The 18,682-nt window shown below is 41.6% G+C and overlaps 1 protein-coding gene across 1 annotated transcript in view; it reads right to left on the bottom strand.

Annotated features, from left to right (window-relative positions):
* The window catches only part of PLXNC1 (plexin C1), a 141,975-nt gene that overhangs the window by 70,461 nt on the left and 52,832 nt on the right, over window positions 1-18,682 (bottom strand). The window contains exons 5-9 of the mRNA XM_060165098.1: window positions 17,055-17,169; window positions 9,151-9,298; window positions 5,722-5,809; window positions 3,605-3,707; window positions 3,363-3,464 (exon numbers count right to left, since the gene is read on the bottom strand). Coding sequence (XP_060021081.1) covers window positions 3,363-3,464; window positions 3,605-3,707; window positions 5,722-5,809; window positions 9,151-9,298; window positions 17,055-17,169 — 556 coding nt within the window. The remainder of the gene's footprint in view (window positions 1-3,362; window positions 3,465-3,604; window positions 3,708-5,721; window positions 5,810-9,150; window positions 9,299-17,054; window positions 17,170-18,682) is intronic.

The following is an 18,682-nucleotide window of genomic DNA, read 5'->3' on the forward strand; positions in this document are numbered from 1 at the left end:
GTTAAGAATCTGCCTGCCAATGCAGGGGACACGGGTTCGAGCCCTGGTCTGGGAAGATCCCACATGCCACGGAGCAACTAAGCCCATGTACCACAGCTACTGAGCCTGCGCTCTAGAGCCCATGAGCCATAACTACTGAGCCCACGAACCACAACTACCGAAGCCTGCGTGCCTAGAGCCCGAGCTCCGCAACAAGAGAAGCCACCGCAATGAGAAGCCGCGCACCGCAACGAAGAGTAGCCCCCGCTCGCCACAACCAGAGAAAGTCCGTGCACAGCAACGAAGACCCAACACAGCCAAAAGTAAAATAAATTTTAAAAATTTAAAAAAAAAAGAACTGGATGAATTTCCAGAGAATTATGTTGAGTTAAAAAGGCCAGTCCCCAAAGGGTACCTCTGGGTGATACCATTTGTTTAAAGTCTTTGACATGATAAAATTATAGAAATGGAGAATAGATTAGTGGTAGCCAGGGGTCAGAAATAGAGAGTGGGAGGGAGGAAGTGGGTGTGGCTATAGACAGGCAACGTGGGGGAGACTTGAGGTGACAGGGCTGTTCTGGATCTTGACTGTTGTCACTGTCAATATCCTGGTTGTGATATTGCGCTATTGTTTCGCAAGATGTTACTAATGGGGGAAACTGGGTAAAAGATACATGAGCTCTCTCTGTATTATTTTCTCACAACTGCATGTGAATCTACAGTTACCTCAAAATAAATTATTTTTCTTCCAAAACAATCATGAAAAAGAAGAACAGAGTTGAAGGACTCACACTTTCTGATTTCAAAACTTATTACAAAACAGTGTCTTATTACAAAATAGAACAGACATATAGACCAACGGAATAGGATATATAGCATAGAAGTAAACTGTTGCATATATAGTCAAATGATTTTTGATAAGGGTGCCCAGAATATTTAATGGGGGAAAGGACAGTTCTTTTCAACAAACAGTCTTGGGAAAACTGGATACCCACACAGAAATGAAGTTGGATCTTTACCTTACACCATATATGAAAATTAACTCAGAATGGATCAAAGACCTAAATATAAGGCTTAAAACTATAGAACTCTTAGAATAAGAGCTTTATGACATCGGATTTGGCAATGATTTCTTGGATATGACACTCAAAGCACAGGTAAGAAAATAAAAAAATAACCTGCACTTCAATAAAATTAAAAACCTCTCTGCATCAAAGGATACAGTCAACAGAGTGAAAAGGCAGCTTATGGAATAAGAGAAAATATTTGCAAATCATATATCTGATATGAGGTTAATATCTAAAATATATAAAGACCTCCTACCATTCAACAGCAACAAAAAAACCTGATTATAAAATGGACAAAACACTTGAATAGACATTTCTCCATAGAAGGTACACAAATGGCCAATAAGCACACGAAAAGAGTCTCAATATCACTAATCAGTAGGGAAATGCAAATCAAAACCACAAGAGAATACCACCTTATACCCATTTAAGACGGATACTATAAAAAAAACGAAAACAGCCAAGTGCTGGAAAGAACGTGGAACGCTCATACGCTGTTGGTGGTGGGAAAGTAAAACGTCAGAGCGATAAGGAAAACAGAATGGTGTTCCTCAAAAAATTAAAAATAGTATTACCATATGATCCAGCAACTCCACTTCTGGGTACCTACCCAAAAGAACTGAAACAGGGGCTTGAAGAGGTGTTTGTACACACCTGTTTATAGCAGTATGAGTTACAATAGCCAAAAGCTGGATGCGACTCAAGTGTCCATCAATGGATGACTGGATAAACAAATGTAATACATACAAACAATGGAACATTATTCAGCCTTAAAGGACATTCTGACCCATGCTACAATATGGATGAACCTTGAAGACATTATGTTAAGTGAAATAAGCCAGTCACAAAAAAGACAAATCCTGTTTGATTCCACTTAACTGAGGTACCTAGAGCAGTCAAATTCATAGAGACAGAAAGGAGAATGGTAGCTGCCAGGGCTGGGAGAAGAGAAAATGAGGAGTTATTGTTTAATGGGTACGAGGTTTCAGTTTTGCAAGATGAAACATGTTCTGAAGATGGATGGTGGTGATGGTTGCTCAACAACGTGAATGTACTCAACTCTACTGAACTTGTACACTTAAATATGGTAAATTTTATGTTATGTGTATTTTACCGAAATTTTAAAAAAACAACTGAAACAACCACCAAAGAGAAGTTTAATTTTTTTTTTAAAAGCCACTGCCTTTCTGATTCAAACACCTGTCACTATGCCTTAGTTTCATAAACCAGTGGGAAGAGAAATGCGGCTCATCACTTAATAAAACCTCGAAGACTTTAATAAAAGTCTGAAGATACTGGCACACCAAGCTTTTCTAATGCCTTTAATTAACTTCATAATCCATTTTGATTCACATTCCCTTTGCTTGTTACTAAATTCACCTAAAGTTACTCTCAACATTTTGGTAGTGATTACAAATGTGCTACTTATTTATATTGGCACCTGACCTTAAGTAGCAGCAAATGGATACATCAAAGCCACAGATTAGCCAAGAAACAGAAAACTGAGCCTTTAAGAACAAAGCATGTTACTGTTTTTAATTTGTCTGCTCCCACTAGACCCAAGGTTAATAAGAACAAGAACTTGTCCTTTTTTGTTTTTCACCACATAGTAGATGCTCAATTAACTTCCATCAAATGAATGAAGTCAGCATTTGTGTACTAAATGCATCTACCCGGAAATGTTTACATGGTCATGTTCTCTCTTTTCAAACACGTCTGTCAGTTGAGCTTGGTGATTTACTGTGAAGAAAATAAGAGGAATTTCCAAAGAAATTTCATGGAAAGTATTTTTCCATGAAAAACAGCTTTGAGAAGTGAAGAGAAATGTATATTTATTACATAGACACAACTCTTTGTTTTGACACTATTGACTACTGGTTAGATCATCTCTGCAAAGAAAAATAATCCAAAGAGATTCGTTTATATATTTTGCATAGACACGCCTAGCCCTCACATACCCCGCCCCCCCCCAAAATGCAATCATAACATGTGGTTAAACATTGAAATCCCCTCAGTGCTGTGTGCTCTATACTTCCTTCTAACTCTCCCTGAGAGCCACGAAGTCAGATTTAAAATTTTACTTTTACCGGGGCTTCATTTTTCATAATTACAGATTTTTAATTTATTTTATGCGAGTGTGCAGCTTCTGATGTATTGAGCCAATTAAATGCAACTTGGTTAAAAACCGAAGGTAAAAAAGGCAATTTGGGTAGAAAGTAAAATAGGGAATTTTTAAAAGGAACCCAAAGTAGCAGGAGATGTTATTGCCATTCAAAGGGGGATTTTCCCATTATCGATATGAAAACAGGGTCTGACCTGCAAGCCCTGGGTGGCTCCGTTACTTGTCTTCTCCTTGGATCCTCCTCCTCCTGCTCTCTTGGGTGGGGCCCATTTCTCAGAAGCCACTGGACAGAGGTCCTGAAATGAAGAATATCCCTTCAACATCCGAACTGGTGGAAATTCGAAGTTTGAAATAAAGGCAAAAGACAGGCTGGGGCTAGGTGGTCACAAATATTTATTTTTGGTTAAACCCTGTAATACTGAAAATGTCACCTTACCTGGTTCCTCTTGTAATCAGAAGGGTCGCAAGCTGTGAAGGGATGGATACATTTTCTCTCACTTTCACACCAAGCACAGCCAGTTCCAATACATACTGGGCATCTGGCAACACAGAAAACCAACTTAATTCCCGCATTTTTAGGAAAACGTTCATATCCTAGAATTTCCCTCTGTGATGCTGCATGCGAGCATTTAAAAGAAGAAAAAAAATCCCTGGATAGACTGTGATGCACCCAGGGGAGAGAGGACAGTCCTTTGGGGCTAGGGATATAGTACTGACTTTATGCCCTGTTCTGGGCAGCCCTCGGGGCTGACGGACCATCATTACACTTGCTGGGGGGTTGCCATGGAAACCCGAAGCTGGGGTCACCGGGTATGTCAGTAGATAACAGGAACCCACTGAATCTGTTTCTGAATCCAGTTCTGCTATTTGTCTACCTTCAGGTAAGTTTCCCTCTGGAGACTGATCTCCCCCAGCCCCCCCATAAACCCACCCTTACTCACTGGAGCAGAAACACTGCCAAATGCCTGGAAGACGGGAAACTAAAAGTGCTACCTGGCGAGCAGAGAAAACAGGGTGCCAGTGTTTGCTTTTTAATCAAATTAAGGAAGAACTGTATCTACTAATCAAACAACCATGCATGGATAACAGCGGAAGACTTGAAAAGCACTTAATAGGATAATCAGTGTTAAAGCAAGAACAATAAAAATGGAAATCGAGGTGGGTTTGGAAAGGTAGCCAAAGGAGGCAAAAGGAAGGCTCAGCCCGGGGACAGTGAGAGGACTAGATCAGGGAGAGGGGACACATGTGCATTTCATGTATTGTTCCAGAAATGCCAAGGCATCCTGAGACTCTGACCTACAGAAATGGCAGTCTCGGTGGGAGAAGAAAGCACAGGCTCGCCTAAGGGTTCACCCGCCACCGAAGTGCGCTAGAAGCAGGTTTGTGACGTGCGCTCTTATCGCTACCCCTCAAGTGTGATGACTTTACTAAGTGCTTTTCGAAGGGGAAGTAGGTACCCAAGGAAAGGGTGCTCCCCCTCTGGGGAGCTGTGGGTCTGAGGTCTGGTTCTTAATTACCTAGCTGCGGACCTGGGGCAAGGCGCTTCCTCTCACCAGGCCTTACAGGCGTGGGTGCAGGAGCTGTGTTCTGTTTAAACTCTCCTTGAGCTACACAGATCTATGTAACTCTCCCCCTTTTTCTTTCTCTTCCCCATTTTCATGGACTCTCTGTATCAAGTTTGGTGTTTTTCCTCCCTGAATTCGCTCTGCTTGTTAGAAATCACTGAATTCAATCCCTCTTTCAAAGTGCCGCGGTGGTAAAGGTGAAGTCCAGCGGCTCCTGTTCATATAGCTGTAGGGTGACCTCCCAACTCAGCATCGAGTTCGAATGCCTTTACCCTGAAGAAACAATGGTTCCCAGACCAGACCCAAAGAAACCCACGTTTGGTACTCACACAGTTGGTCAAGCAAACCACTGAAAGAGCTATAGAATCACTAATAATACAGCTTCCCACTGTTTCCATGGGAACATCCATCCCATCTTGCAGCTGGAAAACCAGGAATCTGGGAGACATATTTCCTCTGTCTTCCGTCTGCTTTAGAAGCAAGGAGTGAAGTGTGGTCCTAACTCAGGGGGGTACGTAGCTCAACAGGGCCAAACGCAGTACAAAAACGTGGGTCACAATTAACATGTTCTTTTGATGACAGAGACTTCCTCTTGTGCTTCTCCTTGACCGTGACTTCCCCTTATCTCATGCTCAGACTCTCTTCCTTGACTCAAATTCCCAAAGCCAGTCTGATCAGGTGAGAACCTAGCGGCACCCCTTCGCCTGTTACTTCAAGGCCACCGCTTGGTTGGAGGGATGCCTTTCCCTGTGGGTAAAATACACCCAAGCACAGCTGTTGGCCTCTTCTCTGCTCCACCTCACTTGGCAGGGCTTGAACAAGTCAGCTTATTAGCTCAGAGGCTCTCCTGTCTCCCGTTAGGCCGTGCTCCAAAAGGCACCTTGGAAAGTTCTCCTCCACAAAAGAGGTCTTCAGGAAATCGCAGAGTAAAGCAAATAAATACATTAAAACCAATGAGAGAATATTCACATGTTAAATAAAATCTTACTCTCTTAATGATGAGCAGTTGGTAAAGTTGAATCTTTTTGACACACTCCAGGAACTGAAGGAGAACGTCACGTTGACAACTAGAACATCTGGAGCAAAGGGGAAAAAGAAGTCATTGACGGTGGAGCCCTGCTATCATCAAGCAAAGCTGTAAATGCAAAAATTAAATATTTCTTGCCTCCTCCACAAAGAGGGCGGGGTGTACCAGCTGTTCGCTAACATTTCAATCGGTACGTGGCCCCTTCCCGGGGGCCATTCACGTCAGGCAGCCGAAGTGCACAGCACACGCCTCCTAACAGAGCCGGGCCCACCTCGCGTTCCAGGCCTCCCACGGATAATCACTAAGAAAAAGCCATTTCACAGCCCATTTACAGCTCATACTCTCCCTGGGATCACTATCTCAGCTTGTAATTGGCCACAGCATAAGAATAAAACAAGTCACCGAGCAAGACCTGCCTAGAACATGATAACCGGAATGTTAGAGAAGAAATCCTGCACCTTCGGAAAAATCCATACTACGGATATTTACCTAACAAACTCCAAAGTGTGGTTCCCATGGGCTGAGAGCCATGATCTTCTTGGAGTCAACTGTTGCCAAATCTATGATGAAGGTTTTCTTATTTGCTTTCGAAAACCTACCCATGGGTTCGAAAACCCCCGAAGAATAAAGTAATAAGATTAAAAACTCTGCTAAATCAGCATGAGAGAAATGGCATATTTCCTGTACCTCTTTAACTTACATACTCTACCCTAGGTGATCCCTAAATCTGGTTGTGTATCAGAATCACTTGAGAAATTGGTGAAAATATAGATTCCAGAGCCACACTCCTAGATATGCTGACTCAGCAGGGCTGGGGGATGTCCGGAATCTGTCTGTAATCTCCCCATGTACTGACTGTGTATAGCCAGGTTTCGATGCGGCCGCCTGGAGCGGTGCCTTTCAAATCCTGTTGTGGCCAGGGACCAGTGCTACTCTGTGATATCTTCATTGTCACCCACTCTGGATTAATATCTTCTTCCTTTTATGAATTAACGGGGAGAGCAGATGATGCTTTTAAAATGAAAAGTCTTTCCTTGACAAATTAAGAAGTTGGCCTAACTTTGTTGGCACCCCTCATTTTTCAACTGAAATATTATTAGTATATGAGTCCAAAAGTCTGAGAACCCTTACTTTAAGGGGTTCTCTTCAGCAGGAATATTCATTCTGAAAGCCAGGATGCCACATAAAATTCTGCTCACATAAAGCGGGTATATGTGAAATGATAATCCTCTGTTCCAAAGACAAGAAGGTTTGGAGGGCTGGCGTGACCTCTCAGCAAGAGCGTTTGAACAGACACTTGATAACTGTTAGTAGCATGAACATATGGACAGTAAGTACTGAGGGACTCCCAGGGAAAACACATATCAATGGAATCAACAAGTGTCCAGTGATGGAGACTAGCAAGAGTTGTACTTTCCTGAGTATCAACTGTGCACAAAACACTACTGGGAAATATCACAAGGAAACGAATATATATGCTCTCTGCTCTGGAAGCATTCGCAGTTATTCTAGAAGAGATAAAATAACTTAGGTGAAAAAGCACAGTGACAGTATAGTCAAGGAAACACCCTCTGAGTGGTTCAAGTTCCATGCAGCACCTGGGTACCAAGATTGGGGTGCAGGTGGGGAACCCAGAGGGTGCTGGAACGATCGGGATGATTAGAGCAGAATCTGTCAAGGCTATACGGAAGAGGTGACTTTTCAAAGCAGAAGGGAGACAGGATTTGGTGAAAGAGGCAAAGCCACTACAGGCCACAGACAAAGGTTTGGCAATGGCCACTGGCTGGCTGAATGCAAGAGGTGGGAAGTGGTTTTGTTTGCCTGCTCAGAATATGGAAGGCATCCAGAGAAAAGGGCAGACAAAGGGTTGGGTTCAGTTGACGGAGGCTGTAAAAACAATCAACTACACTGTAAATCAACTATATTTCAAGTTTTTTAAAAAGATTTAAAAAAATTTTAAAAAGCAATCAACTAGCTCTCCAAGGTGATCTCAAATACTTCCGGGGCTTCCCTGGTGGCGCAGTGGTTGAGAGTCCACCTGCTGATGAAGGGGACACGGGTTCGTGCCCCGGTCCGGGAAGATCCCACATGCCGCGGAGCGGCTGGGCCCGTGAGCCATGGCCGCTGAGCCTGCGCGTCCGGAGCCTGTGCTCCGCAACGGGAGAGGCCACAATAGTGAGAGGCCCGCGTACCGCAAAAAAAAGAAAAAAAAAAAAAAATCAAATACTTCCGAAGCTTATGTTACAGGTGAGCAAGACTTGTGAATCGCATATTCATATTCATGAGACCCAGAGGGACTCATGAATCCTCAGTCTGTCCATTGTATTAACTCCTAACCATCCTTTGAATCCACCCACTTCGCTCCACCCTTACCTGTCTTCAACAGTTTCAGCTCTCAGTCCCATCACCCCGTCACTGCCACAGCTTCCCTTCTCTCTGACCTTTCAGAACTCAGCCCTTCCCTCCTCCTGTCCCATTCTCCACCTGCGGCCATTCATTCAACAGAAATTTATTGATCGTCAATGGCTACTTTGTGCCAGACACTTTGTACCTTCTTTGGTATCCATTTTCTATCATTCTGCTTTCTACCTTATTTGCCTTGGCCATATAGAACCTCTTCTGGCTCCTCAGACAAAGCTTTTTCTCTCCTTTTGGCCATCACACTAGTTGTTCTCTGACTGCATTACTCTTCCCCTTCTTCTTTGTCCAGCTCAACCCTATTCATCCTCCAGAAAGTTTTCCTTGCATCCTCACCTGCCCCCACAAGTCCAGTTAGGTGCCCTTTTCATGTGCTCCCCATGGTGTGCTATGTTCCCTGCATGCTACCCACTGCACCGTAAGGTGCTGTTTACTCATCTCTACCCCAAGAGGCTCTAAATACTGTGAACAAGGACCAGGTGAGTGTTTTCGGTCACTGACTCCCTACCATTTAGCACAGTGTCTGGCACGTAGATGCTCAATAAATACGTCCTGTATGAATGAACGAATGCAATGAACTTAAGATGATAAAATATTGGCCGTTCTGTTTTCTCATCTCATCAAGGGCATTCCCAGATGTTCAGATCTCTGAATTATCTGAACCATCCATGTAAGGTCAGCCCAAAGGTCTCTGGCTTGACTCCACTCACCTAACCAACTTACCATCCTCTGTCATTCTCCAGCCACATGTGACTGTGGGGTCCTGCACTCCTGTGATGAGTGGAGCAGAGGTGAGCGGGACTGAGGGGAAAAGTGGGAAGCAAGGGGTAGGGGGAGAGAGAGTCTACAGCGTGGGACTATTCAGATTCTGTCATTTAACTTGTTTCCTGGGCAATCTGGACTCAGAAGTTTCTCCTGCCTGCTTCATTTTCCAACAACAACAACAACAAAAAACAGCAAGAGTCCACTTGCCTTTGTAGGTTGCTCTGGTCGGGATGCTGCAGGTGCAGGTCTCATTGGATACACTTTTACCCTTGCAGAGCATCCTGCCGGTGTCCACGTTCTGCACCATGCACTCCGAGTGTCTTGGAGAGAAGCTTCCCACCACAGTCACAGTCGTCTGTGTGGGGAAGAAATTTCAGGAACCAAATTATGGTCTTTTTCCATCATTTCCATCATCCATCCTAGAGCCTTAAATGAACTCACCTCTGACTTGCCATAGAAGGAGAATTTCTTAGATTGCCAATATAAAGAAAGAGATGTTTTGTTGGCTATTTAATTTGCTCTTTTGTGAATCGCATATTCATATCCTTGGACCATTTTTTCTGCTTTGTGTGTATTTTTCTTATCAATTTTAAGAGCTCTCTGTATAGTACAGATATTAATCCTTATCTGTCATATTTCTGACATATTTTCTCCTGATCTGTTTGTCTTGCAATTGTATGTGTGTTATCTTTTACCCTACACAATGTGTTTTTATGTAATCAAATGCAGGGTTTCTTGTCTTGGTTATAAAGTTCTTCCCAAAGTCTTGCTTGTGGACAAATATAATATTGTTCCACCATCTTTGTTGCTTTATTTTTTAAACTATGTCTTTAATCCATCTGGAATTTATTTTTATGTATAGTGTAAGATAAGGGTCGAACTTTATTTTTATCCAGATGGTTAATCAGCTATGTCACAACCACTTACTAAAAAAAAAAAAAATTCCTTTTCCCACCGAACTACCCCTTTTGTCATATATTAAATCACCATATACCTGCAAGCTATTTCTGAACTTTGCACTCTTCCAATTATCTATTGATCTAATTCTACTCCAATGTCATCAAATTTTTACTACTGTGGATTTAAATATATTTATGGCAACTCTGTCTTTTTTTTTTTTTTTTTTTTTTGCGGTACGAGGGCCTCTCACTGCCGTGGCCTCTCCCACTGCGGAGCACAGGCTCCGGATGCGCAGGCTCAGCGGCCATGGCTCACGGGCCCAGCTGCTCCGCGGCATGTGGGGTCTTCCCGGACCGGGGCACGAACCCGCCTCCCCTGCATCGGCAGGCAGACTCTCAACCACTGCACCACCAGGGAAGCCCAAATCTCTCTATTTTTATTTTCATAATTTTCTTAGCATTTCCTAAACATTATTCTTCCATATGAACTTTAAGATCATTTTACGCAAATGGGGTGTGGGGACTGTGAGTTTAACTGGAATTGTACTAATATATGCATTCATTTTAGGGGATTTTATATCTTTATGATATTAAGTATGCTCATCCAAATACACAATTTTTTTTCATTTGTTTATGTTTAGGAGGGAGGAGGAGAAGAAGAAAGAAAGAAAGAGAGAGAGAGAGAGAGAGAGAGAGAAAGGAAGGAGGGAGTGATGGAGGGAGGGAGGGAGGGAGGGAGGGAGGAAGGAAAGAAGAAAAAGGAAAAAGAGGAAGAAGAAGAAAAACAAAAAGGAAAGTTAAAATTAACACGCCAATGGGAGACCACTTCTGCATCATGTGCATGCAGGGGATCTGGTGAGGAGGTGGGCTAAATTTTAGGAAGCTGGGACCATAGGAAGTGGTAACCTTATCACCCACGATGGAGAGTGATAGGTGTCCATCTTCTGTTATACTTCAGACCTCTGCCCAGACTCTGCACAGCCAGCTAAGACCACTGTCTCTCATCTTCTGATACGCTTGCTAAATCTCTTCTAGCCCTGGGATCTCACCCCCATCTTTCCATTTTCAAAAAATCCTGTTTCTGAGCCATAGGATCATGCTGGAACGCAAGTTCTTAGAGTCCAGCTTCCACTGGACTGAAGTCCAACCCTCTCCAGGGGACCTGAACATATTACTGAACCCCAGACCATCCCCAGCAGCTCATCTTCAACACCTGGCTGAACTCTCACACATGCTTCACCCCTGCATTTCTCCCTGTACCACACATCTCAGCACATGACCGTTATCACCTGTTATCCTGTACACATGTATGTCTTAAATTGAATTCATTCCTCAAACATCATAACAAAAGCACCGGAAGGCTTGTTAAAGTCCTATTTTCACTAGCTGTTTTAAATTTTCCACATTGCCTTCCAGTTCTCATATACATAGCATTTACATAACTGTAATCATTGCATTAATTTATTCCATAAACATTTATCAAGCTGTTAGGAGGTGCCATGTGCTACACAAGGCACTGATTACTTCAGTGAAGCAAGCAGCTACCGTCCTTGCCCTCAAGGAGCTTATAGTCTAGCAGAAGTGTGGGAAAGTCTGCTAGATGAAAACGGGAGGGTCACATGGGATGGAGATCATTAAGAGAGGATAGAAGCCTGGGCTAGGATGGTACAGTAGAAATGGAAAGAACTGACAGCTTCAATATACCCATTAGAGGTAGCATGGGGCAGGACTGGAAGTGGGGCATGTGGATGTGGTAAGCAAATGGTTGGACACAGAGGTACTGTATATTGCAATGGGACACACGAGCAGGAGGCAGACCTTTGGTGGAAAAATCAAGACTTCAATTTTTGGATGTGTGTAGTTCAAGATGCTTGTGTGATAATTAAGAAGATATAATAAGCCTGGAGCCCAGAAGCAATCTGGGTGGGAGATAAAGGAGACATCAACATATAGATGGTATATCAAGCCATGGGAGTGGATAAGATTGTCTGTGGACAAAGTACAGAGTCAGAAGAGAGGAAGAGCCAAACCTGGGGCTGAAATAACTCCAACATTTAGAGTCAAGGAGAGAAGGAGCCAGCAAAGGAGGTCGAGGCATAGTCAAGAAGGAAGGAAGACAGCATGGAGAAGGTGCGCCACGGAAGGTGATGGAAGACAGAGTTTCAAGAATGCAGCCAAGAGGCCAAGTAAGATGAGGACTTATAGTGTCTGCTGGAATGGCTCCACGGAGTTCAGTTTCAGGGGAACAATGGGGCAGAAGAAGTTGGAGTTGATCTGAAAATAGGAGACAGTAAGTGTTTTCAAGCAGCGGAAGAAGAGGATAGCCAGGGAGTTGAAGGTATTTTTGTGCAACTTTGGGTTCCAGGCAAGCATGGTTAAAAAGCTGATACCTTGGCTTGATGAACCCAACGTGGGAATCCTTGCCAAGTTAATAACTCTTTCTTGAGTTAAGTTGGATAAAGAGGGAATGAAGACCCAAAGAATCAGATGAGATATGAAGTCTGAGTGTCAATTAGCTAGTAATGTCCATGGGGCCAAAGAACTTCTTGCCGCATAACATTCTATCATTCTATCGACAGACCTTACTTTACGTAACCTTTCCTCTTATTTTGCCAGTCTGGTTATTTCCAAGTTTCTAAGTCTATAAATGCCGCTGCAATAACATCTGTAAGCTTATGGGTTTTCTTTCAAATTACTTCTTCAGAAGCCTAAGCCTGGAATTAGTGCTTCAAGCAGAATGAATATATTTATGACTTCTGAAACATATCGCCAAATTGCTTTCCAAAAAGGTTGTGTTAATTGGCATCGCCATCACTAGGTGTCAGCAAACCTTATTTTCACTTTAATTTGTACTTATTTGATAACTGGTGAAGCTGAACATACTTCCATATCTATATCCAACCCTCTAAACCTCCTCTTGTGAGAATATACACTTCTGCCCACTTACTTTTTGGTGTCTCTAGATTTTTCTTTTTACTTTCTCCTAGCTTTCATGTCTAGCGATTAATATTTTGCCTGTCATAAATGTTTTTCCTGAAGTATGTGCTTTAGTCATCTCTTATTTTTCCTTGTATAGATTTTTTTAAAAAGTCAAGTATATGAATATTTTTCTCTTGCTATTACAGAATATATTCCTTCAGAGCCAGAAAATTATACTTCCAAATTATCTGATGCTCAGTTACTTTCTGTTAGGTTTTTAGATGAATTTCTTAATTAGCCTAAAATTTATTTTATATTTAAAGTAAAAAAGGTGAATTAAACTATGTTTCCACATTGTAAGCCAGTTATTTCATCAACTTTCATGAAATAATTCTTTTGTTTCCTCTTACGATAATGCTCTTTAAAATTTTTACATCTTTTTTTTTTTTTTTTTTTTTGGTACGCGGGCCTCTCACTGTTGTGGCCTCTCCCATTGCGGAGCACAGGCTCCAGACGCACAGGCTCAGCGGCCATGGCTCACGGGCCCAGCCGCTCCGCGGCATGTGGGATCCTCCCAGACCGGGGCACGGACTCGCGTCCCCTGCATCGGCAGGCGGACTCTCAACCACTGCGCCACCAGGGAAGCCCCAAAATTTTTACATCTATTTCTGAGCTTTCTACTCTATTCCATGGATCTATATTCCTATTTTTAAACCAGGGTCATGGGCCAAATTATTGCCACTATATATGTGTTTACAATCATATGGAAATGGTCTTGCTTAAATAATTTTATTTTTTCAAGATATATCTTGGATATTCTTGACCAGTTCATATTATTATTCCAGATGAACTTTATATTAATTTTAAGACAGTCTATTCAAATTTTCACTGGGATGGCATGAAATCTAGAAAATAGATTGAGGAAGTAGTGACATTTTTATGATCTCTTCCCACCAAGAAACATAGTATATGTCTGGATATATTTAAGATGTTTTTCATATCTTCCAAGAAAATACTTTATGTGTCTTTGTTTTTATATTTGCTTATGCTTTTAATTGATAAGGTTTTCCTAGTATGAATTATAAATAGCATCAATAGACCACTGCCTCACTATCTAATTACTATTACTATTGCTTAAGACAAGCTGTCGCATAGCCAAAATCACTATTTTCGTAGCTGGCTTCAACATGTATCTCCTAGTAAAAATGATTTTAAAATACAGGGTATATACCTCATTCTTCAAGTTTGTGCCTGAGTACTTCTGTTGTTTTTAATGAATGGGATCTTTTATTAATGGATGTTAACAGTTTGTCTTACATGTAGTAAGGTTATTGTTACTTGAATGTTTACTGAACAATTAAAGTTTTAAAAGCTAATATATTTAGATTTTACAGATATACAACCACTTAAGATTAGCAAATAATGATATTTTTGTCTATTCCATTCTAATAATTATTTCTATTACTTGTTTCTTGTATTACTACACGGGACACAACTTTAGAAACAATGTTGGTTGTATCAGTGATGGAATTGATGTTTCTGTTCTGATGTGTAAAAGAACATTTCTAGTCTCTCCTTTAGGAACCATGCTGTTTGTGGGAAATACTTTTATTCCTACATTTTTTCTGTTTTTATCAGTATAAGCCATTTTTACTGACTGTTAAAAATCTCTTTATAGGTATACAAACATATAATTTTACATAATGCAAAATGAGATGTCACGCATCCCTTTTTGTGTTTCTCTGTGTGTATGAGGATTTCAGTTGTTTGTGTTTTTGCTTGTTTTTTTTACTTGTCTCTGACCTTTCCTCCACCACATGAATCATTCCATCAGGGGAACCTATGTTTACCTAGCACGAATTCTTCCATGTTTTTCTCCATGCTCAAATAACCATATAGAGCCATACATACATGAACATACACAGGGACATTTTTTGGATCAATACAAGATCATGCTATACGTACTTTTCTGCATCTTGATGTTTTTACTCAACAAAATCTCATGAAGTCCCTCCAAGACAACTGGAATTGCTCTAATTCTTTCTTTTTAATGCCAATTTCATAACGAGGATGAGGATACACTGTCTTCTCATTGTCTTGTGTAAAGAGACAAAGCTTCTTGGAAACAGAGTCTCTGTACTATATGGGTCTTTTTTTCCCATACCACGAAAGTTACTAGAATGTTATTAGGTATATGATGGGCAGTGAGCAAACACTCTTTGAACCAAGCTAATAGATAGAATCAGGGAAAACCATAGACTTCCATCTCTATGGGTCTGGGATAAGGAATTATTTAAATAACCAAAGATCTAAGACTTTCAGGCAAGTCACAGCTAACAATCAAGATAGGAAATATTTTGAAATAATATGACCAAGAAATGGAGACTGACATCTTATCGAAATTACTAAAATAATCAGCCCAAAGTTGGGTTCAAAGAATAGCTTTACTCAAATTACTAAACTCGTTATCTCCTTTACCTTGAGAGTGGTGGTTAGCTGGAGAGAGTGAGGTAATGGCTTTGTGGGAAGACTCTAGAGGGATTAGGGCAAACCACAGTGGGACTCAGGGTGGGGAAGAAAGCACCCATAGTTCTCTGGGTGGTAAATATTTTTTGTAATGTTCCAGACTAGATGTGAATGGTGATTAACTTATACTAGTGAACCCAAAGACAGGTCAGCAAATTGTGTAAGCAGCACTTTTCAGTCAATGAACAAGTTACTTTCCCTCACCTCACTGAGCCGAAGTACTACCCTTAACATTTTCAAAATGATAGAAGAAAAAAACTTTGTGTAATCTTAACTCATCGGAGTCCTGGGTGTATTCAACGATCATGGTACTTTCTGCCAGTCTCTATCAGCACTAAAGTCGGCTATTCTGCAGACTGATAAGAGAAATAAAAGTTTGGCCATACCTATACTTAGATGCGTAAGCATCCTTTTCACAGAATCTATTCATTCTGGTGCAGGGCTGATGGAGGCTTGGATGAAGGCTTCGACAGGTTTTTTTTGCCCCCCCCCCATCCTCCACAGTGCCACCCACACGAGGACAACAGAAAGTGACAACAGTCAGATAACTTGAAATCCATGAGTTCTGATCAGTTATGACCTGAAAGCTTGATTCTTTTTATTATTTATCCCTCATTAAGTGCTCTGGCTCTCCTTTATTAAATGTTAAATCATCTTAAGTGGTACGGTTCTTGCTATTTGAAATGGCAAAGTGTAAGGGGAAAGAGAAAGTGACCCATCTCCTTGTTAATGTGGCATTCAAATAAAACAGAGTGAGCTCGACAGACAGGTCAAGGCTGCTGATGGTGATTCTGTACAGTTATCCATAATACAAGAGCTGTAATTAGGGAGAAAATGTCTCCTTCCAGCCACCGAGACTGCAAGGCAGGAATTCCATTCTCCCATGGGGCGCAGTTGGTATGTGAATCAGAAAATGCCTGAATGTGCTCACGTTGCTACCTTTCTCTCATCCAATGACAGGGCTGCTGTGCTGCCCATGGCGGTACTGCCATAGCAAGAGCCCATGGACTTTCCAGGAAACACCCCCCCTTGCGATATTCACCGCCCACATTGCTTTCTCTCCCTCTCTATCAACATCACCTGAAGCCATGCACATAAGACAGTTGTCAAGAGAAGTCTGAACACATCAGGAAAAGAAACCATAAAACAACAAAATTCGACACTTAAGACACATTTAAGGAATCTTGACCATGAATCTGAACTTATTTTTTTTCTCTCTTTTTTAATCAATGTGGGTTTTTTTTTAAAGATTTTTTTTTTTTGATGTGGACCATTTTTAAAAGTCTTTATTGAATTTGTTACAATACTACTTCTGTTCTACATTTTGGTTTTTTGGCCACGAGGCATGTGGGATCTTAGCTCCCCAACCAGGGATTGCAACCCGCACCTCCTGCATTGGAAGGCAAAGTCTTAACCACTGGACCGCCAGGAAAGTCCCTATCAATGTATTTTTCTGCAACATTAGTAGTCCATCTTTTCCTTAATTTCAACAAATAAAGGTCATCTTTAGCTGCGTAAGACGACAAACTCCATGAGGGCAGGCCCATGATGTGTCTTATTCTCTGCTACCTCCCCATCACCTTGCAGAGTGTATGGCATCTGGTGGGCACTAAGTATCAGTTAACTAAATGAGTTTGATAATTTGATAATGAGGATCTCATAACTAAGCTTATTTGATCACTAATGGATATTTTACACACAGAAGGAAGCTGGCGTCAGTTGTGTAAAATGAGACAGTAGAGACCAGTTAAAAATCTTTCCTCTTACCTTATCTTTACTGCTTCGAAATAGGTAAATTTCAGGGCACTTTTTAGCTCCAGATGAAATATCCAGCCAGTTTTCTGAGTTCTTTAAATGCACACAATCTTCTTTGAAAGTACACCTATCAAAAAAGAAAAAACAGGGGGGTAGCAGCACACATGCATCAGTTAAAACTTTCTCATACTTGGCTTCGGCTCAAGATGCCAGGCTTTATAGTGGATTACTGATTTCAAGAAAGAATAAGAACACGATGCGAAAACCATGAAAAGCAACAGGAAACCAGCAGAGCATTTTTTCCATCATGTCTCAGAGCAGAGAACAAATGTGGACATGTTGAACTTAGACTCCTGAGCCATCTCTCTCAAGATAACATTGCCAAATACATCCAAAACACAGCTTCTTCTGCATTCTACAATTAAAGAGCCCCCTTCAGAAAAACCTGGTACAGAACAGCTCAAGAAAGGGTTTACACATTGTATACATTTTAGGTTTGCGATTCATTTCTAGAATATCAACCCATTGTGTAACTTTTTTTGTTGTTAAAAAAAAATGAAAGCGACCATTTTGTGCTTTGCAGTATGATAATCAAATAAACATATTGCAAGGGCAGAGTCTTCCCAAGAATTTGATAAGACATTCCAGAACCATCTGCTACATAGCATTTATTTCGACAGATGTCAAATTATATCAAAAGATACTGGGTAAAACATTTGCCAGGGCCGCTTTGCCAAGTCGGCCAGCTCAGAGGATGCCCCCGAATAAATGTTAAGCTGGGGTCAGGGCCAACTACGTTTTTTTTTTTTTTTCCAGGGCCAACTACTTTGATAAACACCATCATAAGCTGAAAGGTGAGATCACCGCTTTGCTTGACGCCTGTCTCTGTCACTCTAGGTCACGCGAACTTGGAAACTCTTGCCTCACCAGCAGGGCCGCCAACTTAACAAGAAGAATGAACACCAAGGGCCCTGTGATTTCCGAATGGTGTTGGGCTCCACAGACATCCCCTGAACGGTATCAAGGAAAAGAACAAAACATCTGTTACCTCTGCCTCCTCAAGGCCCAAGGTTAAAACGAAGGGGTGGAGGAGAACTAGTGACAGTAAGTTTTAAAAAAACCCGAAAATTCATAAATCATGTGAGATTGAAAAGCAACTAAATAATAACCACATTCAGCTCTGGGGAGTCCCTGAAAGGATGTGAGTGGAGTGAGGTGTGGTCCCCAACAGTGCATTTGACTTCACAAGCATTTTATTTCTTCTTCTTCCTCTTCTCTCTCTTTTTTTTAATTCTTAAGAATTTAGGCCCCATGGCTTCATCTTTGAGCGCTGAGCTAATTTGAATATGACAAAAATAGAACAGGAAGCCAGCGAGTTTCATTAACCATCACCCCCAAGTGCAATACTTTCAGCATGTCATCATATTCTACCATCCTGGGGAGCCCTGCTTTCAGGGAGCACATCTGTGCCCAAACTCTCCTCCACCTGTGTCATCTCCTTCTCCTTCTCATGACCGCGGGGACTTTCATCAGCAATTCTCCAAAGCCATAAATTCACCTGACCCTTGATGACTACTTCGTCCATCACAGACATTAAGTGCAAATTAAACCTCCTTTTCAACATCAGGGAGAGTTTGCGA

This window comes from Lagenorhynchus albirostris, chromosome 11 (assembly GCF_949774975.1).
Source record: "Lagenorhynchus albirostris chromosome 11, mLagAlb1.1, whole genome shotgun sequence".
Classification (NCBI taxonomy): domain Eukaryota; kingdom Metazoa; phylum Chordata; class Mammalia; order Artiodactyla; family Delphinidae; genus Lagenorhynchus; species Lagenorhynchus albirostris.